At 39.4% G+C, this 23,280-nt stretch overlaps 1 protein-coding gene across 17 annotated transcripts in view; it reads left to right on the top strand.

The window, feature by feature from the left end:
- RYR3 (ryanodine receptor 3) overlaps positions 1-23,280 on the top strand; it is a 551,551-nt gene that overhangs the window by 133,225 nt on the left and 395,046 nt on the right. For all 17 annotated transcript variants that reach the window (XM_054027214.1, XM_054027212.1, XM_054027213.1 and 14 more), the window contains 5 exons: positions 2,993-3,067; positions 4,750-4,828; positions 5,443-5,555; positions 5,844-5,943; positions 15,812-15,905. In XM_054027214.1, coding sequence (XP_053883189.1) covers positions 2,993-3,067; positions 4,750-4,828; positions 5,443-5,555; positions 5,844-5,943; positions 15,812-15,905 — 461 coding nt within the window. The remainder of the gene's footprint in view (positions 1-2,992; positions 3,068-4,749; positions 4,829-5,442; positions 5,556-5,843; positions 5,944-15,811; positions 15,906-23,280) is intronic.

The raw sequence follows: 23,280 nt of genomic DNA, 5'->3' as shown, positions 1-23,280 counted from the left end.
CTTATCATACTGTCTGGAGTGGCTCATGACTGTGTGTGCCAACCTCAAGGCAGACTGCAGGGTGGACACCCCAAAAAACAGGGCAGACCTCCCCAAATTGGTGGCATGTCCTATCAGTAAATTTCACCAACCCAATAACAAATGTGAACTCCTAGATCACTGAAACAGTCTTACAATGGCATCAGACAGTCCCCTTAGGCTCTCCAGTCTATCTTGCCACCCAGAGAAGCTGGATTTAATGATAAATAGTCACTTGCACCAAAAATCACACAATATTCAAGTTGCTCTGAGTCCCAAGAGGCCAGTCATTTACCCCAGATCAATTTGTACCTTAGATCTCACAATGCCTGTAGCCAATCCTGTAATAAATTAACTAAAGGTTTATTAACTTGGAAAAATAAATGAGTTATTTACAGGTTGAAACAGTCAACATAAATGCACAAGTGAGTTCAGTCTCTGATTCTAAAAGGTGACAGATGTAGTCTGTCAGTATTGAATGTCTTTTCAGGGCTTAACCCAGGTCGTCCCTGGGGATCTCTCATGTCACATAGCTGGACTAATAAGTAGTAATAACAGCAAAATAATTGTGTGGGCTGCTGTATCATTTGTCTTTAGATCATCAAGCACCTTCTGTGAAAAGCTCATGCCAATGAGCTCTGGCAGTTACTCCAGCCTAAGATGGCCAGCTGGATTTGTGCTTTGGCAGACACAAAGCAATAACAATTTTTTGTGAGTGGGTTTTTTCCCCACAGTAGTATCTTGCTTCATCCAATCATTATTATTCATGTTTTTAAAACAAACTTTGGTAGATTTCTCCAAGACTCTAAGGTCGTTGGGCATCTCTTTTTTTTTTTTTTTTTTTTTTTTTTTTTAAAGCAGTTACCTTTCCATTATTTAAGAAAGATTCCTTGTTTTACACTGACATCAGCAGACTGCAGGTTGCGTTTATGATATGAATCTGCAGTGGTAAGTGATTGCCTAAGGTAACTGCCAACCTTTTTGAGAGTGACCACTATACTGTAACAGTTCCTGGAGCATGGCCCATTATAATTTAAACTGACTACAGAATGTTGACTCTTACATTTCAAAATTAAATTTTGAGGTACACAGGTGAAAAAGGAACTGCACTTTTTTTTTAAGTCAGATGTGATTTGGAGATGCTTTTTTTCATTGATAGTAAAAATAAACCCACAACATTTCCATGTCAATCAAAACATAAAAGAAAGGGTGTACATACAATAAAGAGAAAACTCCTTTAATTAGTGAGCAGAGAAGGGTTATCTTTTGTGCAGATTATTTTTGTTAGTTTTGTAGCAGAGTTCTACTTGAGACTTGTTAGTAGAGCAAGAAAATCAGAACTGTTCTCACCCTTATTTTATTGTTATTACAATAAAGGAATCATCCGCAACTTTATTGCTTTTGGCTTTTTAGTATGTGTCTGTTGGACAAACATGATTTCCCCTTTAGTCTTTTGAATCAACATTAGGTAACATGGGTGCCCAGCTACAAAGTCCCAAGGAGTTTCTTCAGTTTGGCATTTTTAGAGCTAGTGTTTTGTTACATATGAAATGTAAACTTAAAGGACTAATCGATGAACTTGCTAATTCATTTAGTGCCAAATTTTGCTTGTGGATGCTATTTTAGCCCATGGAAACACCCCACCCTTCTGGTCCCCCACTCTCCTCTACACATGTCCAATGGTAAAATTTGGCCTTAAGTGAATTAACTTTTGAAAAATATAAAGTAAACCAGATATGAGCCTTGTGCTACCATTATATTTTCAAGAGCCACCTTGTTTCTGTGTATTAAAGGCTATTTGAATGGTCCCTGAACAAAGTGAGCATCAGGCCTAAAAGTCTAAGTATTAAATGGAAAATAAGCCATGGTAAAATGTTCAAACTCACAGCATAAGCTTTTACCAAATATATGCATCTTCTTTAGACGTATGTAACAGTAAGACATATATAGGTCAAATTCTGCTTTTTATACTTCAGTTGAAAACACCAGAATGCATCAAGAATTAGCCCTGATCCTTTGGGCATAGTTTGATTAACTCAATAAAATATAAAAACTGTGTGGGTGTGTGTATATGAAAGAAAGTTGAGAGAGAAAAAATGATTGGAAGTCCTGTAGAGCTTGTTATTGTTGATTAGTTATATTTTATAGCCACTGTTGTCAACTTTATGATGATTGATGCCTTTCTTAAACCCCCCGATTCTGGAATCTTGGCTTTCATTTAAAAAAAAAAAAAGTGTTAAGCCATCCTGGTTGTGGAGAAAAGCTAGAAAATTGGAATTGTAAATGCTACAATTCCAAAAGGCAAATATAAAGAACCCAAAACCTATTATTTTTAAAATCTCATTATCTTTAAGCCAATCTCATAATTTGGGGGGGTCTGACTAATGATTTTTGAATGTTTTGGGTTGACAATTCTGTATGTCTTGACCACTCTCAAATTGTATTTAGTTATCACCTGTGATAAATATTTAACTTAGGCTAATTTTAGCAAATGCTTATCCTTATTAGCAACATGTGGTCTTGTTGAACATTGATTATTTAGTATGTGGGAACATAAGAAAATGTACATGTCTAAAATATTTGTATGGATAATCATTTTTAAGCCTTCAATTACATATTCTTTTTTATTCTGAATGCTTCTGAAAAGTTTATAAGAAAGGTAAGAAATGCCTTTTTTCATTTCATTTCAGAATGTATTAGGAGACAACTGTTTTTTTACTTTACTCACTAAAGTGATACTTAGGTCACAATTGTCTGGTCAAATATATTATTTTTTCACAATGAAAATAGTTATTGCTGTAACTATTTCATTATTGCGAGCGTACAAACTTTTGTAGCATATCTGCACTTTTGTAGATAATCCAATTTGAGTATCTGTATATAATACTTAAATTATTGGTAACTTCAGATGAATGGAAACAGTCAAAATTCCTGCATTGCTATTGAGTGTTAACACTTTCTGTCATTTCTATAGGCAGCTCAAGGAGGTGGTCACAGAACCCTGCTGTATGGCCATGCTATACTACTTCGGCATTCATTCAGTGGAATGGTAAGTAACTTATTAACTTCCATAACAGAGTGCATTTACAATTGGAAAAGCATGTTGCATCTACAGTAAAATAACGTGTTCTCCATAACTGATGATAATAAACTCAAGTTATAATAAACACTTTAGATCAAGTAACAAACAAATATATGAAGCAACATAATCATTTAGCGTTCCCTCTTTGCGCAAGAACATTGAGGCCAATATCTTCAAAAGCGACCACGAATTTTGGGTGACTCAAAGTATCAATTACCCACACTGTGAAAATCAGGGCCCTTTAAGGTGTCCCTTTAAGGCACCCAAAATTGCTAGTATATACTGAGTAAGATGTAACTAAAGTAAGGAGTGAAAAGAAATTGATTATTATTTATTCATTCCAGCATTATGGAAGTTCATATGGAAAGAGAAACTGTAAAATTAGTATCATCAATGTCTAGGAGCTACTAAAAGGGCATATTTTGCATATGTTTTAAAGTATTTTAGGAATGAAGGTGTTAACGCTCAGAAGAGAATGTGAGGGACATATGTTCACCCTTCGTGGTAAAAATGTGTGGAAAGGATGAAGATCTGCCCAAAAACACAAAACACACCACACTATAGAAATGCACAGTGCAAGTTGATGTGCAGCATGCCAGCCAGTCACAGCACAAAAATGTTTGTAGAACTCAGCTGTAGATACGGCTAGGAACAACCATTAGAGAGGCAAAAGGGATGGGTACCTTATTAAAGTTGTGCAGTAGTGCACTATACTACACGCATGATGAGAGCATTGAGGGTATGGAGGTGGTCCAAGGTAATAATGTATTATGTGAGAATATTGCAGTCTGAGATGTATTTGCAAGTCTCCATTTTTTGCCGATGGGTTCTCTATGCTTAGCAGTTAATTGAAATGTTGTATGCCAATGGGTGCCAGTAGCAACTTGCTGCTGCTAGGAATAGCAGTAAGTTTATGCCATGTCTGCACTGAGTTACATAGTTTCTCTTGGGTATTTTATATAGTAGGTTCCTCCCTCCCCAACTTCCCACAGTGCACACCCACAAATATGCTTTGACAATATTTTGAGGCACTCTTTTATGGATTTTGTTGGTTGTGTCGTTTGTTAAGGCATCTTACCAACTAGGAAGCTTCAGCTTTTTTTCCTCTCTGGATCACATTGTTTCATTGGAGAAGAAACAATCTCACACAAGCATTTATCAAATAGTGGACAATAATGTGCAGAAGGAAGGAGAGATGTGTTTGAAGCATCTTCCCTTCTTCCCCCTGTGGTGGAATTCCCAACAATAGCTTTTAAGCTCTGTCTGTTCTGACCTCCCACTCTAAGGTCCAATTCTGAATGGACTCGTAGTCTGAGCATGTGCCAGGGCCTAAAGTGAGAAGACATTGTTGCTTTCAGGTCTGCTTGATATGTCTTCTTCAGGAGTAGTGCTGTCATGGGAAGCCTGCTGGTCTCAAAATCCCTGTTCATGTGTGTACCTTTACACTTAGAAGGAGGAGCATTATCTTACATGTAGTAATTCCTGCAAGATGCTAATTCTGAACTCTCATTGCAGTCAATGGGATATTTAAATTCAGATTAATGGTAAGATTGAGCTTTGTGAATCTATGAGCATCTTCGATTAGAGATGTATGCCTCAAATGACTCTGCTGATTTTGGTGTTTTTAATCATTTCAACATGTTTTGTAGTATTTGACGTGTTTGTCAACATCAAGATCCCAGACAGATAAACTTGCATTTGATGTGGGGTTACGAGAAAATGCAGCAGGTATGCCAATATTCTGTGTTATTTTGTGAGAAAAAATTGCCAGTTGTATTAGTCTTAAGAATGCATTTAGGATAGTGATGGAAATTATTAGCATAACAAACTTGTGAACCTGCCATTATTTATTCATTAAGAAATAAGACTGACTTACAATAGGGTCAGCACCCTGTGGGGGATGGGGAGGTGGGGGACATGAAATAAACAACATTGTATGACCAGTGGTCAGTGTTATCTTAAGTTGGAAAACACTGGCAAATATGGACTAAGTACAAATTGATATATTTAATATATTTTAAAATGTAGAAAAACATCCAGAAATATTTAATAAATTTCAATTGGTATTCTATTGTTTAATAGAGGTTGGGGGCGAGGATGTTCAATTACAGTATCAAGTTCATCGAGCCTTGACTGACAATACTGGGGGAAATGGGAGGTTTGAATTGTCAGAAAAGAGAAAAACTAGTGTGTATATAAGGCAAATATTATCCTTATAAAAATGGTAAGTTTTTACTGTATGTTAGTGTACAGGTAGCTTTATGAGATATTTACATATCTTAGAATGATATATTATTTATTATATACTAAATAATTGGCATAAGCATCTCTGTATATTGTAGGTGAGGCATGCTGGTGGACGATACATCCTGCTTCTAAACAGAGGTCAGAAGGAGAAAAAGTTCGAATTGGCGATGATCTTATCCTGGTCAGTGTGTCCTCTGAAAGATATCTGGTAAGGGCGTTTATCTTAGAAATTCTCTTCTTTTGATTGTCCTGTTCTAAGCAGAAATAAAAGCTGTTGCTACTACTATTAACATTGAATAGATTTGGATAATAGTATGTTGTGAAACAAGTGTCTGATTTCAAGAAATTGTATGAAGAATTCTGAGATATTGAAAGTTTTCAATAAAATATTTATCTTTGAACACTGTTTGAGAAAAGAATAATTTATTTAAATAGATTTAATAGCAAATCCTTTTAATGGTTCTCCCTCCGGGGTATGGTTTTCTCTCTCTTACAGCATCTCTCCATGTCAAATGGAAATGTTCAGGTGGATGCCTCCTTTATGCAAACACTCTGGAACGTCCATCCTACATGCTCAGGAAGTAGCACTGAAGAAGGTTTGTCATGTTAAACATTGTTAAAAGTGAATATTTATTATATAACGTTTCATGGCATTTTACAGAGTCTAAACATAAAAAGGACAGTTCCTGACCCAATGAACTTAATAGTTTAAATTACACAAACATAGAAAATAAGTATAACAGAGAAAGGAAGGATGACTGAAGGGCAAGAGGGGAAGTATGGATAGCAACACAGTTAAACTCATTGGTGGTTGATGTAATTGTAGGTGTACAAAGCATGAAGGGTTGAGTGAGAGAAGACAAATGGAATAACAAGGTGTGATGAATATGCAGAGCAAAGGAGGTGTGATAGGGATCAATAAGAGAAAAGATTTATTATTATTAATGGATTGATTTAATTAATTTATTTGTGTTTTCATAGTGCCTAGGAGCCCTAGTTATGAACCAAGACCACATTGTGCTAGGTGCTGTGTAAACCTAGAACAAAAAGATGTTCCCCACCCTATCAAGCTTACTATCAAAGTATAAACCAACAAGAGACAACAGATGGATACAGACAGGCCAATGGGGGAGTACAAGGAATCAGTGAGATGTTGGTCAGCATGGTAGGCCATGGTCTCAGTACACCAGAGGTCTAACCATTGTCAAGGTTTTTTGTAGGTGTCATGGCAAAGGGGGGTTTTAAGGAGGGGTTTTTGAAGAAGGATAATGAGGTAGATTTGAGATGTTTATGGGGAGCTCCTCCCAAGCATGAACGGCAGCATGGAAGGAAGCATTAAGGTGATGACTTGTTTGGAAAATTTAACAGGTAAGTGATGAAGGGTGGCATCATGAGCTGATTGGAGGCAGGAGTCAACTTCTTGATACTGAATAACAGATGATAGGCCATGAAAGGTGTTGAAAAAGAAGACAAGAATCTTATGTTTGTGGCAACAGAGAAGGAGGGATGCAAAGAGAGGGCTGATGTGGTGAAAGCAATAGGCTAGGAAAATTATCTTTGTAGCAGCATTATGGATGGATCTGAATGGAGCATGATTGCATATATCAAGGCCAGAGAAAAGGGTGTTGCAAGATGATGAGCATCTGGAGTGAGAGGTTTAGTTTTGTGGATGGATAGGGAAGGCCATATTTTAGAGACGATATGCTGCAAGAATTGGCAAGATTTAGACATTATCTAGATGGGAGGTCTGAGAGAGAGATTCAAATTGCAGATGATGTCTGGGTTATGGACCTGAGTGACAGGCAGGATGGCAATGTTGTCCACAGTGATCAAGAAAGTAGAAGACAGAAGTGAAGGTTGGAGGAAGGGGAAGATTTGAGGAGTGAGTCAAAGGTAGCAAAAAGGTAGTTGGGATTGAGGACATTGGATTGAATTAAGTTTGAGAAATAGTTATTTAGCTAGGAAGATGGCAGAATTGAAGAAGGATTTAGGCAGGGGCAGAGTTGCGTAGAGCCTTAAAAGTAAGTGTGATACATGAAGTGGGGACGGGAGTAGCTCCCTTTGATGGACACCCAACCAGCCAGTTAGCTGTAAAATCCCTCTTCGTCCGTTCTCTGCTTGCTTTACCTATTAAGGATTAACAAACCTACAGGTAAAAGAAAAGGACTGGGAACCTGACCAAAAGAGCCTGTGGGAAGGTAGAACACTTTAAAATTGGGAAAGAAACTTTCCCTTTATCTGTTGTTCTCTGGGCTGCAGGGATGGAGCAGCAATGCTGTGTAAGGCTTGAACCAGGTATGAAAATTCATCTTCCATACCTAGAAGAAATTATTTGGATAGGGAATGTTTAGTTAGACACAGTCAGGTTTATTTTATATTTTGGCTTGTGGATCTCCTCTGTGCTAACCCGAGACGCTTTTGTTTGCTTGTAACCTTTAACTGAACCCCCAAGCTATTTTGGGTACTTGATTTTTGGAATTGCTCTTTTAAAATCTAGCAAAAGCCTAAGTTCAGGATGTAATTTTTTCCTTTTTGTTTTTAATAAAATTTGCCTTTTTTAAGAACAGAATTGGATTTTTGTTGTCCTAAGAGGTTTGTGCATGTTGTTTGATTAGCTGGTAGCCACAGCTAATTTCCTTTGTTTTCTTTCTCAGCTCTTCCCCAGAATGGGGGGGGGGAGGTGAAAGGGCTGGAATTCCAAGTGCTCCTTCCTGGGTTCAAAGGGTTTTTTGTTTGTTTGTTTTGTTTTTCGCATTTGGGTGGTGGCAGCCTTTACTAAGCCAAGGCCAGAGAAAAGCTGTAACCTTGGGAGAGTAATACAAGCCTGGAGTGGCAAGTATTAATTTTTAAAATCCTTGTGGGCTTCCACTTGTGCACTCGGAGTGACAGAGTGGGGATTCAGCCTTGACAGTAAGGCTGAAATTTAATTTTCTTCTTTGAGTGGCCTCTGTATATTCTTGTCTGTGGGATCAAGCTTGTTCACCCCAAACTTCTGGAACCTTCTGGAAAGCACTGTCTGTTGGGGCTTCTCACCCCTCCTTCTTTCTGCTGTCCTGGGGGGTTCCAAGGGTTTAAAAGGAGGAGTGGCCCCAACCTCTCCTCAGTTCCTTCTAGCCACCGAAGGTACAGTGAGCTGGTATCTCACACAGTGTACTCGAATTGTTCGTTGGCATTTCATTAAAGCATAGACTTCTAGAACCATAGGAATAGAAGGGACCACAAAGGTCATCTAGTCTAACCCCCTGCCAAGATACAGGATTTGTTGGATCTAAACCATCCAAGACAGATGATTATCCAGCCTCCTTTTGAAAGCCTCCAGTGAAGGTTCTTCTACAACTCCTTAAGCAGTCTGTTCCATTGTCCTACTGTTCTTACAGTTAGAAAGTTTTTCCTGAGATTCAATCTAAATCTGCTGTGCTATAGTTTGAATACATTGTCTCTCGTCCTGCCCTCTGGAGCAAGAGAGAATAACTTTTCTCCATCTTTTTATGTCTGACTTTCAAGTATTTGAAGACAGCTATCGTGTCCCCCCTTAATCTCTTTTCCAAACAAAACATACCCAGTTCCTTCAGCCTTTGCTCATATGGCTTGCATTCCATTCCTTTGATCATCTTTGTCACTCGCCTCTGGAGCCTTTCCAGTTTCTCCACATCCTTTCTATATGTTGGTGACCAAAGTTGGACACCGTACTCCAGCTGAGGCCTAACCAGCATCAAGTAGAGTGGTACTATCACCTCCCGTGACTTGCATGCTATGACTCCGTTAATGCAACTTAAAATTGCATTTTTTTTTTTTTTTTTGCAACAGCATCACATTGCTGACTCATGTTGAGGCTGTGATCCACCACAACTCCCAGATCCTTCTCAACAGTGCTGCTGCCAAGCCAGTTATCCCCCATTCTGTATTTGTGCATTTGGTTTTTCTTCCCTAAGTGTAGCACCTTATGTATGTCTTTGTTGAATTTCATTTTGTTGTCTATAAACCAGTTCTTCAATTTATCAAGATCCCTCTGAATTTTAGCTCTATCTTCCAAAGTGTTTGCAACCGCCTTAGCTTTGCGTCATCTGCAAATTTGATTAGTAAGCTCTCTATTCCTACATCCAGGTCTTGAATAAATATGTTAAACAACACTGGACCCAGAACAGATCCCTGTGTAATCCTACTTGTGTAACCCCACTCCTTCCAATCTGACATAGTTCCATTAATAGTTACTCTTTGTCTGCGGTTGTTTGACCAATTATGTATCCACGTAATGGTAGCTCTGCCAAGCCTGCATTTCTCCAGCTTACTTATCAGAATGTCATGTAGGACTGTGTCAAAAGCATTGCTGAAGTTCAGGTATATTATGTCCACAGCATTCTCCCTATCCACCAAACCAGTTACCCTGTCAAAGAAGAAAATCAAGCTGGTTTGGCATGATTTGTTTCTTGGTAAATCCATGCTGGCTGGTAGTGATTACCCCTTCCTCCTACTGTCTAGTAAAGGGCTGGATCATGCAGGACATACCAAGTCCCAGATCTTCCCCAGAAATGTATGTGTTGGGGTCACCCTGATATAACCAAAGCTGGTGAAAGCCAGTGTGTGGCTAGCAGGCTGCAGTTACACACAGACACTCAGGGTGCGGTTTACATGCTGGAAGACTGTTTGTTAGCATCCCAGCTGGGAGCTACTACAGCAAAGCATTGTAAGGCACCCACGGTTCCAGGGCAGGGGTGACACAGACTGCCTTGTGCCCCAGTATGTCACAATGAGTCCGTCCTTTGTGGTCCAAAGGTTGTCCATGTAAAATGCACCATGTTTCACAATTATCATGGCCTGACAGCTTCAGCCTCCTGGAAATGTCAGTCTTCATCCAGGACAAAGGCAGCATTGCAGGCAAGCCCTCACACTGTCTTCATCACACCATATTGCATGACTGAAACTGCAGCTGTACATGTATTTTCAGCAAAAAAAAAAAAAAATCCCCACATTAACACATGCTTTGGGAGAGCAAGAAGTTCATTCACTTCTATTCACTCTTGACCTGGCAGCCAGAGCTGATGCTTCCTTGGCATTCCTGCTCTTCTTGTTTATCTAGAAGAACTCCGCCTGCCTTCCTAGGCTTTGTACTGCTTGCAAAAATGGTGGAAATATACAGACACCATTTGATAAAGAAATGAAGTAACTGGCATTCTTTGAGATGAGACCCTGGTATTTGTGCTCCCCACTTTTTAGGAGTCCCAGGTTAGGAATTCCAGAATTAGTGGAAGAACTGAGGGTCAGTTGAGGCCAATCACTTTTTTTATACCTTTGGAACCCTCCAGGAGGGGCAAGTGCCCCCAATGGATGGTGCTCTCCAAAAGCTTGTGGTGCAGTTGCCTTGGTCCAACAAGTGGGACTGAGCAGATGCTCATCTCAAAGAATGCCGATTACAGGTAATTAACCTTAATTATGCAGAAAAACATATTGGAAAGAAAAGAATCCGGGAAACTGGATGGAAAGATGTTATGGTAGTGTAGGTAAGACAGAAGCACCAAATGAACTATGTTTTTGGCAGTAAGGGAAGAAGAAGAGGTAAGATAGAAACATTATAAGAAGCGGCAGCAAGTTTTGGAGAGCCTGGGTATGACAGGAAAAGGAATTGGGGGAATGAAAGATAAACCAAAGATTGCAAGTTTGAATGACACAGAGAAAAGTGAACTTTTCAACAAACTTAGACAAAAGTGTGAAATGGACAGCATAGAAATGTCAGGAAAGATTAATTCATTTTTATGTTCTTTAGTTTAAAGAAGTGACAGGATATGTAAGAAGATATTGGGCATGTCTATACTTAAAATGCTGTAACAATGCAACTGCACCACAGTAGCACTTCAGTGAAGATGCAACCTATGCTGATGGGAGGCGTTCTCCCATTGAGATAGGTATTCTACCTTCCTGAGAGATGGTAGCTAGGTTGACGGGAGAATTTTGAGCAGCGTGCCTATCTGTATTATGCTTTTGTTCAAGTCAGTGCTATTAGATCTTCACTTCCATGGGTACCAAATGTCCTCAAGGTTTTACATTCTGTATCACCTTTTGAGGCCAAATTTCTGAAGTAGAATAAAACCCTCAAACACAAGTGCTTTTTGGCAAGACTACCCTTATTTTCAGAATATTGCTATAATTATGTAGAAAAATTGTAACACCACATCTCCTATCAAAGTTCCATGTATGCAGAATATATTTAAAATATAAGATACTGTATCTAATTACTAGAGATGAGACTCACAATGGGACACAACTTTCTTTTGTCAGTGTTTCATCAAGATAACGAACACTGAATATACTAATTTTTAAAATAAATTAAGCAATTAATATTCCCAGAGGATGAACTGTGCATTACTCTTAAACATCAAAAATATTTTCATAGAGTTTTGTCTATTTGTAATAATGCAAGAAGAATTATGATTAACTTGTGAATGTTTCAACGCCTATTAGAGAGAGTCTGTTTTGCAGTCTGAGCATGTACTAAAAAAAAAAAGATGAATGGAAATAATCTCATAAAATCATGCTTTATGTGTAAGGATTGTGATAAACTCAAGACGGACAGCTGCAGGGGTAGAGTAGAAAACAGTCTCAGAGGCTTAAAAGGCCCTCCTCCTTATCAACTGAGGAGGGGTAACTACAGGTCAATCAGGTTCAGCTGAGAAGGGGCTACCAGAGAATCAATTAGGATCAGCTGGAAGGGAGTTACCTGAGGTCAATTAGGATCAGCTGATTCCAACTAAGGGCTGCTTGAGACCTTTTTAACCCCTCCCCTGTTGGGAGGAGGGAAAAGGCGAGAGAGAGGAGGAGTCCTGCTGCCAGTAGGTCAGGAGCAGCAAGACAGGGAGCCTCTCCAGGAGGGGAGGATGCATTCCCTCCAATAAGGGAGAAAAACAAGCTAAAAAGACTGGTGGAGAGAAGGAAGGGACTTCCCCTGTGCTACCAAGAGGGACTATTTTACCCAAGGCCGTCTCGCCAAGGCAAAAAGCAGATGAGGCTGGTGAGCCTGAGAAGGTGCCCTGTCACAGGATGTTGTGGACTAATTATAAAACATGGCATTAACTTTCAATGGCTCAGTTAATGCTTTATTAGTATTGTTAATTTTATAGCAAAAATTTTCTATCAAAAAGGTTATTTTCCAGTATTTTGGAAAAGATTATACTTGATATCAGAATAAGTGGGCCAGATTTTCAAACGTGGCTTCAATTATTTCTGTATGCATCTTTGCCCATTAGTTATTCAGGCATAATCACTTGCATCTCTAAGTGTGAGAAATTCTGGTCCTAGGTTTATCTTTTGTTCACAAAGGTGTGCATACATTTCAGGTTTGTTAATACCTCAGTGTAGTATGGATATCTGGATTACACATGCAAATATCTGTATGTTTGTGTAAACCTCCGATGTGTCCAGTTATTTAATTATGCACTTTTACATTCACCTGTTTGAAAATTTGCATTTCTATCATTTGCATATGAGGGTGCATATACACAGCAAGCCTATAGCACCTGTCTATCGGTAGTGTTAGAAAAATGTACATGCAGGCAGGTGCACCTATTTAAACGGAGGTCACATTTTTAAAACTTGGCCATTTACATATCGAAATCAATATATCACATGTAGCATCAATCTATCTTTGGGTCACTACTATCAAGTTATTCAAGGCTTTCTTTCTGGTGTTCCAGAGTTTTCTTATTGATTCTTCTTACAAAGATATCCTTTCAAATCCTGATGAAACAGGGATCTGCAAATGCCTACTCATCTTAAATGCAAAAATATGGGGTCTCTCTAGCTTCTTTATGTTAGGTAAAAAGGCTAGCGCTGCTTATAGGAGCCCTAAAAGTCTCTCATCTGTCCGGGAAGAACTCTCCTGGTGCAGACACTGTGGAGAGTGTCATAAGGAGTATGGGGATAAACTGGACGAACTGGAACTATTAGTATATACGCTAAATTGTGACTTAATTGGTGCTACACAGACTTGGTGGGATCAATATCATGACTGCTATAAGTATTATAGCTTGTCCAAGAAGGACAAGCAGGAAGAAGGGAGGAGGTGTTGCATGATACATCAAGAATATATATACTTTTGCAAAGTGGAGGAAGGAACCAGTGGGCGAGCCAGTTCAGACTTGTATCTGTCCAGCAGGGTGGAATTGGTTGCAAATCGAAAGGTTGAAGGCAATTTGGTAAACATGATCAAGCAATGATAGATTTCATGATTCCAAAAAAAAAAAAAAAAAAAAAAAAAAAAAGGAAGGAGTGAAAGCAGCAAAATAAGGAGAATGGATTTCACAAAAGCAGACTTTAACAAACTCAGAGAACTGGTAGGTAAGGTTCCATAGGAAGAAAATCTAAGGGATAAAAAAAGTTCAGGAATGCTGGCAGTTTCTCAAGGAGATAGTATTAAAGGCAAAACTGCAAACTATCCCGATGCAAAGAAAAGATAGGAAGAATAATAAGAGGGCCAGTGTGGCTCCATCAGGATCATTTTAATGACCTGAAAATCAAAAAAGAATCCTACAAAATGTGGAAACAAGGATGAATGGCTAAGGATGAGTAAAGAAGAATAGCACAATCATGTAAGGACAAAATCAGAAAGGAGGGATAGCTCAGTGGTTTGAGCATTGGCCTGCTAAACCCAGGGTTGTGAGTTCAATCCTTCAGGGGGCCACTTGAGGATCTGGGGCAAAATCAGTACTTGGTCCTGCTAGTGAAGACAGGGGGCTGGATTCAATGACCTTTCAAGGTCCCTTCCAGTTCTAGGAGATGGGATATCTCCATTAATTTCTAAATTTCTATAAGTTACACCTAGCAAAGGACATAAAAGGCAAGAAGTAGAGGTTCTTTAATATGTTAGGAGCAAGAGAAAGATGAAGGAAAGTGTAGATATTCTGCATTGCGGGGAAGGAGAGCTAATAATGACATCAAGAAGGCTCAGGTGTTTAATGCCTATTTTGCTTCAGGGTTCACTAAAAATGTGAATGTTGACGAGATACTCAACACAGTATTAACAAGGAGGAAGGAACACAGGCAAAATAGGGGAAAACAGGTTAAAGAATATTTAGATAAGTAAAATATATTCACATCAGCAGGGTCTGATGAAATTCACCCTAGGGTACTTAAGGAACTAGCTGAAACAATCTTGGAACCATTAGCAATTATCTGAAAACTCATGCGGCCTGAGAGGACTGGAGAAGGGCAAACTGTACCTGTGGTTAAAAAGGGGAACAAAAAGATGAGTCAACCTAACTTTGTTACCTGGAAAGATACAGGAACAAATTATTAAGCAATAGGTTTATAAGGAATAGCCAGTTTGGATTTGTCAAGAACATGCCAAACCAACCTAATTTCCTTCTCTGACCGGGTGAGTGGCCTAGTGGATGGGGGGGAAGCAGTAGATCTGATATAGCTTGATCTTAGTAAGGCTTTTGACACAGCCCCAAATGAAACTCTCATAAGCAAACAAGATGAAATTACTGGAAGGTGGGTGCAAAACTGGTTAAAAGATCATTCTCAGAGTAGATATCAATGATTCACTGTCAAACAGACCCAGGCGGGGGACCTGTAATCTGAGCCCCACCAGTGAGGGCTTCAGCCCTGGGTGGTGGAGCTCTGGCTTCAGCTTCGGTCCCGAGCCTGGGCCCTAGCAAGTCTTACGCAAGCCGTGACGACCCCATTAAAACAGGGTCGCAACCCACTTTGGGGTCCCGACCCACAGTTTGAGAACTGCTGCTCTAACCTTTCCCCCACTTTTTCTGGTGTGTTCTTTTTAAAAAACTAAAAAGCACAGATTTGACTGGTGACGTTAGAACAGTTCACAGTAAGATGTTGATTAATCATGTTTCTTCTTTTGTGCTGTGTGGCAAACTGCCTACATTTGACCTGCAGTCTTTGTGTTAAATGGGTTGGAAAGATAGCCTCCATTAAAATCTAAATCTACAGAATAGCTAAGTGTTTTTCTCTGCCCCAATCACCTTCTATTGCTATGCAGTTTTGATTTTGACACACATTATAAATGTCAAAACGGGCTGATAGCTTCACTTAACAAGACATTTTGTATGGTAGACATTTAAATTTCAATAATTTAGAACACTCACTTCTATCTCAAAACTATAGTAGTATGCATTTGACTATGCTTTTGCTTCAAAATGCCACTCAAAACAATAGTAATTATGGAAGCTTTAATTTCCACTTGCCTATCTCTGAATCCTAATTTAGCTCTTAAATGTCTGGGATACTTTATTTTCTTTTTCATCTTCAGTTTCAATGCAGACTTTTTTTGTTGAAAACAATATCATACTAACGTAATACATTTGATGTCATACAAATTATTGTATGTACTTATTTAATTTCACTGCTGATAAAATACTGACTAAATCCAGGTTTTACAACTGTGGATTCACAAATATTATTGCTTTTATCAATGTTTCCATAAGTTAATTAGGTAATATGATTCTTTTCCAGGATATCTACTTGGTGGGCATGTAGTACGTTTTTTTCATGGCCATGATGAGTGTTTGACAATCCCATCTACAGACCAGAGTGATTCACAGCAGAAGTGAGTGAGCATGGATTTTTAAACATTTTTTTCCCCTGAAAATCGAAGTGCAGCTTCACTTGTCAGTAAATTTTTTTTCTCAGTATTTTCTTTGTGTGAGTAAATATAAAACTGTAAAGTGTGTGTGTGCGCACAAACGCGCAGAACTTTTATACAATTTCTGAATGCCTGGTACTGATAGTGGGGCAAACTTTGACCTCCATAATACTCTTACAATCTCACTGAGGTTAGTGGGGTTGCACTGGTGTAAATAATGGCACAATTTTGTTCAGTATGTAGAGAAATCACAGGGACTAATTTACTTGCTATTATTTCACTAAAAACATGAAAATGAGTCGTGCAGTCATTAGGCTTCTTCTTATCTTATGTATGTGTCTCTCTCTCACTTTATTTTTAAATATATGTTTGGCAAGTGTCTAATACTCCCCAGTGTTCCTGCTTCAACAGGCAGCTTTATATGCATTCTGAAAACACTGTATAAATACAGTGGTACAATTGAAAAAGTTGTTGTTTATGTTAATGAAGCAAGACCAGCTCATTACAAATTGGTATTTCAAGAACAGGAGAAATTCCCATCTGACTAGGAATGCCATCTGGAATAGTTTTTGAAGTTTACCCACAGCAGTGATATAATGTACTGAGATTTGTTTGGAGTTGCATTGCCATCATCAGGATTTCAGAAAAAATAAACATTAGTATCCAGTTTGAACTGCTTTATGTTCAGAACAATCACACATAGATTCTACAAAACAAAATAAATTTGAAAAATAGGAACAGATGTAGGAAAAAAGAGAGTCAGCAAAATTAATTAGTAAGAACTACATAAGAGAGACTGAAAATCACTTTGGTCCACAGTACATTGCTTGTAGAAAAGGGTTTTGAGTATTACAGTCCACTTGCTCAACCTATTCCAGACAATCTGAAATTCCTGTGTTACTATTAATAGAACTGACCCTTTGTGACAGCCCAGTGCACATTCTTCCTGCCTGATCAAAACATAGGGGTCTGAGAGCTGCATCTCTGTGTGTTGCTGCAACAGTCTCAATGATGTTGATAATTCCTTGTTCAAACACACACAGCAAATCCCCACCCCACACACAACCCCAAACAAACAACAGTGAGGGTGTGGTGGGGAACAACCAAATGCCTGACTGAACATCAGGGATGAGAAAAAAATGCATCAGTGGAAAAATGACTGATCCTTGAGATTTTTTTACTACATTATACAATATTCTGCAAATTCTAAAATTTCAGTAAAAAGAAAATTGTATATTTTTTTCATTGTCAAGAATAATAGAAGGGCTACTTCTCTGATAATCCAATCTTGCAGAAAATGTCGGTAAGCAAGAAACAACAGCACAATGTGATCCTTGTTCTTCTCAGATCCCATTCACCTATATGTGTGAACTTCACAGCCTAATTAGAACTAGTTAAATGCTATCATTATTAAGCAAAGAAAATTTCATTTTTTTCCCCTAAGATGCAAGCAAATGAAGTGCATAAATAATATCTTCATGTTGCTGTTAAAATCACAAAACAGGTCAAGTAATATTTTGGGGATTTGGCTTTGTGTGGGTAGACAGAATACAGGTTTGTGCTTAGCAATATACTGTAAAAAGTATAATCTGTAAAAATCAACAAAGAGTCCTGTGGCACCTTATAGACTAACAGACGTATTGGAGCATAAGCTTTCATGGGTCAAACATGCGTCTGACGAAGTGGGTCTTCACCCACGAAAGCTTATGCTCCAATACGTCTGTTAGTCTATAAAGTGCCACAGGACTCTTTGTTGATTTTTGTTCTGATGCTGTAAGGGAAAGCTCTCGGGTCTCACATGTTTAGTGTAAGTTAAAGGAGAAATCACAAGTGTGAGGACAATATTCAAACTCAATGGAGTTGGGATCCTATGTTGTGGTGAGAATACTTTACTTAACTATTTATTCCACCTCCCATACCTCTTTGTCAATTTTTTTTTCATTTATTGTCATTTAGGAAATGATAGATATTCAAGTTGCTTACAGATCTTTAAAGACTGCTGATAAACAATGCTTAAATACAGCTCTCCAAGTGCATCTTGGGACAGATACTGTTGAAGCACACTATTCATCACACTGCTCACATTATTTTTAACATGGTAGCACATAGTTTTTGCCTCAGATTTATTAGGAATGCTTTGGGAAGACAGCATCAGGGAAATTATCATCTCATTTTTTTTGTTAATGGAATGGTTATGTTTAAAGAACAGTTATGTTCAGAAAAGTGATTATGTAAAAATGGCACGTTCTTATTCAGCAGGTCTAATTCATGTGTGTGTTCTCTATTCTTTCTGCTTTTACTAGTGGCCAAAAGTTTGCTACTCTTTTATCTTGTTTAGAACTACAGAGCCTACACTGTTGTAAGAAAACGAGCTTGACTGATTTCTAGCTTGTACCTAATCAGTGGTAGTATAAACCAGTTTCCAGTTGCATGGTCAAGTTCTGTCCTCAGTTGCACTTGTGGAAATTTCATCTGAGTTGGTTTGAATGCTGTGACTGTGGACAGAATTGGATCTGCAGAATCTTTATTGCAAGTGAAAATGCACACAAAGATCACAAGTTGAGTGTGCAGGCCTGACAGTTGGGCAAATAAAAACAATAGTAAACAGATTCAATGTGAAAATCATAGGATACAATAATTATATGGTTCCCACAATGCCAATTTAGTCACATTTCTGAATATAACTTCAGTTTAAAAGATATTATCTAGTCAATGGGATGTAACTTGTACACAGGTCTATAATATTTTAACAGGCTTGTCAGAGCAGGAATTCTGTAGACTTAGGGGTAGTTAAACTACTTTGCTGCATACTCTGTTGTAAAACAGAAAACTAAATGTAAATAAAGAAAAAGTCCATCCCCCCTTAAGGGCTGAGCAGGTCTTCCCTCTGCAAAAGTAAATGGAATAAGATTTGGTTTGCGTAAGCAATTTTCTGAGCATCACTCCTGTCATTTCATCCAAGCACCAGAAGTGTTGTAATATTTACCATTGCAGTGTAAAGGCCAGCTTGACCCTGGAAGTCAGTAATCTTAAAAGATAAATATTCCTAAAACAAACCAGTCTGAACTGCCCTGTTAAATAATACTTTGTAAAATGGAAACCAAATCATGTTACAAGGATCAAATTTGAATTTGACTGTCAAACTTTCAGATTTTTAATCTTCTAACCAAGTGGACCCGTCATGAGGTCTTTTTGTTCCACTATTCCAGGTCTGTCAATTTTAACCCCTCTGTGATTTTTTTGGAATAGTTTCAATCATTCATATTAATAAAGGAAACACTTCTGCTGTTTGGTGTGGTCCTTTGAACAAATACTAATTATTGACTACACTCTTGCATTTCTTATGCTTTCCTGTTGCCTTCTCCCACTTGAGAATGAAAGAAAAAACAAACCACACAGATTACCTTCCACAAGTGTGTGAAAGCTACAAAAGAATCAGTAACTGGAAATTTTAATTGACACACTTAGGACTTGATATGAATCAAGCATTAATGTTGAGTAGTCCCTTAATTCTCATACTCCCTCTTTCAGAACTCTCATAATTAACATACTTAATCAATTGTTAATTTGTTGATGTTTTAAAAACAATTAAATATACCTTAAAATAAAGATGATAAAGACTAGGGGTATGTCTACACTATGGGATTAATCCGAATTTATATAATTCGAATTTTGGAAACAGATTGTATAAAGTCAAATGTATGCGGCCACACTAAGCACATTAATTCGGCGGTGTGCGTCCATGTACCGGGGCTAACGTCGATTTCCGGAGCGTTGCACTGTGGGTAGTTATCCCATAGGTATCCCATAGTTCCCACAGTCTCCCCCGCCCATTGGAATTCTGGGTTGAGATCCCAGTGCCTGATGGGGCAAAAAACATTGTCGCAGGTGGTTCTGGGTACAGCCTCACCCCTCCCTCCATGAAAGCAACAGCAGACAACCATTTTGCGCCTTTTTTCCTGGCTGAACACTGCAGACTCCATACCACGGCAAGCATGGAGCTAGCTCGGCTCAAGACAGCAGTCATGAACATTGTAAACACCTCGCACGTTCTCGTGCAGTTTATGCTGAACCAGGACCAGAAAAACGAGGCAAGGAGGAGGCAGCGACAGCAGCGCAGCAACAAGAGTGATGGGGACATGGACATGGACACAGAATTCTCTCAAACCGCGGGCCCCGGTGCTTTGGAAATCATGTTGTTAATGGGGCAGGTTCTATCCGTGGAACGCCGATTCTGGGCCTGGGAAACAAGCACAGACTGGTGGGACCGCATAGTGTTGCAGGTGTGGGATGATTCCCAGTGGCTGCGAAACTTTCACGTGCGTAAGGGCACTTTCATGGAACTTTGTGACTTGCTTTCCCCTGCCCTGAAGTGCTAGAATACCAAGATGAGAGCAGCCCTCACAGTTGAGAAGCGAGTGGCGATAGCCCTATGGAAGCTTGCAATGCCAGACAGCTACCGGTCAGTCGGGAATCAATTTGGAGTGGGCAAATCTACAGTGGGGGCTGCTGTGATGCAAATAGCCAAAGCAAACACTGAGCTGCTGCTACGAAAGGTAGTGACTCTGGGAAATGTGCAGGTCATAGTGGATGGCTTTGCTGCAATGGGATTCCCTAACTGTGGTGGGGCGATAGATGGAACCCATATCCCTATCTTGGCACCGGAGCACCAGGGTACCCAGTACATAAACCGCAAGGGGTACTTTTCAATGGTGCTGCAAGCACTTGTGGATCACAAGGGACATTTCATCAACATCAACCTGGGCTGGCCGGGAAGGGTTCATGACGCTCGCGTCTTCAGGAACACTAATCTGTTTAAACGGCTGCAGCAAGGGACTTACTTCCCGGACCAGAAAATAACCGTTGGGGATGTTGAAATGCCAATAGTTATTCTTGGGGACCCAGCCTATTCCTTAATGCCATGGCTCATGAAGCCATACACAGGCAGCCTGGACAGGAGTCAGGAGCTGTTCAACTACAGGCTGAGCAAGTGCAGAATGGTGGTAGAATGTGCATTTGGCCATTTAAAAAGTCGCTGGCGATCGCTACTGACTCCATCTGACCTCAGCCAAACCAATATCCCCATTGTTATTGCTGCTTGCTGTACGCTCCACAATCTCTGTGAAAGTAAGGGGGAGACCTTTATGGTGGGGTGGGAGGCTGAGGCAAATCGCCTGGCTGCTGGTTACGCGCAGGGAGGGTGGGAGGGTACTTCAGTCAGGCTGAGAAAAAGATCCTGGCTGTTAGGGAGAACGGAGTGCTGTGTGCTCTCCACAAGCTCGTCCTCCTCCTCCTCCTCCTCCTCCTCCTCCTCTTCCCCATCTGCAGAATCCTCAGGTGTAGCTGATGAGATTACCCCCGCTTCAGAATCCACGGTCAGAGGTGGGGTAGTGGTGGCGGCCCCCCCTAGAACTGCATGCAGCTCGGTGTAGAAGCGGCATGTCCGCGGCTCTGACCCGGAGTGACCGTTTGCCTCCTTTGTTTTTTGATAGGCTTGTCTGAGCTCCTTGACTTTCACACGGCACTGATCTGAGTCCCTATTGTGGCCTCTCTCCATCATGCCCTTGGAGATTTTTTTCAAAAGTTTTGGCATTTCGTCTTTTCGAACGAAGTTCTGCTAGCACTGAATCCTCTCTCCATATAGCGATCAGATCCAGTACCTCTCCTATGGTCCATGCTGATGCTCTTTTTCGATTATCGGCCTGCATGGTTACCTATGCTGATGAGCTATCTGTGGTCACCTGTGCTCTCCACGCTGGGCAAACAGGAAATAAAATTCAAATGTTCGCGGGGCTTTTCCTGTCTACCTGGCCAGTGCATCCAAGTTCAGATTGCTGTCCAGAGCGGTCACAATGGTGCACTGTGGGATAGCTCCCGGAGGCCAATACCATCGAATTGCGGCCACACTAATCCTAATTCAAAATGACAATATCGATTTTGGCGCTACTCCGCTCGTCGGGGTGGAGTACAGAAATTGATTTTAAGAGCCCTTTATTTTGAAATAAATGGCTTTGTTGTGTGGACGGGTGCAGGGTTAAAGCGATTTAACACTGCTAAATCCAAATTAAAGTCATAGTGTAGACCAGGCCTAAGGCATAAGCCTTAAATAAGTCATCTTCCAGCACAGCAGAATGATATTTGAATACAGTGCTTTGTTACTCCATATACCATAAGTATACACACAGTAATAATTGCATAAATCTTTCCTGAGAGCCCAATCATTGACTGGAAAAAAGGAAATATAGCAATGACCACCATCAAATTCCAAAAATAATACCTTTAGTAAATCTGCAGGTGCAAATTGAAGTGCTGATACTTACCTTTTCAGTCTTATGTGGCTAGTTTTACCTACCTGAGGGACTGCCTCTTACCCCATGCACCAGCACAGCATTTGAGAACAGCTGATGCCTTTAAGATAACAGTCCTGATATTTGAGAGCTTAGAGGCTGGTGACAGGGAATGGAGGGACTTAACTCGGGAATTCATTAGCCCCTGTTGATTTGGCAGAACCTGAATCAGTTGACCTTCAAGGGATAGTATGAAGCCAAACTGTTTACTTCATACCTTTTCCTGAATGGTTGGACAGGGGCTATTGGTGTTATGTTTATCTTTCATTTGAGATAGTCTATCTTTTTAAAATTATTGTATTGTTCTTAACTCCTTAAATTAAGTGTTTTTGTGAGGGCTATTTATTCAACATTTTTCTTTCATATTTTTAGGCAGTGTTTCCCTTTAGTAAATGCAAGGGCTGAGTCTTTCTAGCAATAAAAATGCAATATTCATACAGATAGCATTGTAATAACTGTCTCACAACATATAATTGGAATTACAGTACATTAAAGTACTTTTATTTGTGAGTATGTACAGATTATATGTACCATCTCTGAAATGCAGATATTGGTCTAGAAATGAATTTCAAACCCTGAAATTGATATTCTGATTACCCAGGTTGCTGTAAGTTACAGCTCCTGAATGTGTTCAGTTATCTGTAATTATGTTTACTATTGTACTTCTATATACATACAGCCTTATTAATTTATACTTGTGACTGGGGAACTCTATGAATTAGAGATATTTGTGAACAATCAAGTGACATAAAATTGATCTGGTGTTTTTGAAGTTCGAACATTTTTTATCAGCACCTAAGAAGGAGGTAGCTGAGGAAAGAGAGATACTGTTCTATAGTCTCTACAAATTTAACAACAACAAAAATCAGATGGTTATGGATCAACTTAAACTCTTACATAGACAGTGCAGTTGATGAGTAGGAATCTGGTCTCCATTTGCTTCCACTTAACGTGGCTGGAAAAACAGTGTTCGGTAATGTAATAAGTTATAA

Source organism: Malaclemys terrapin, chromosome 4 (assembly GCF_027887155.1).
Source record: "Malaclemys terrapin pileata isolate rMalTer1 chromosome 4, rMalTer1.hap1, whole genome shotgun sequence".
Classification (NCBI taxonomy): Eukaryota; Metazoa; Chordata; order Testudines; family Emydidae; genus Malaclemys; species Malaclemys terrapin.
The sequence above is the reverse complement of the archived record's forward strand: the minus strand, read 5'-3'. Positions and strand labels throughout refer to the sequence as shown.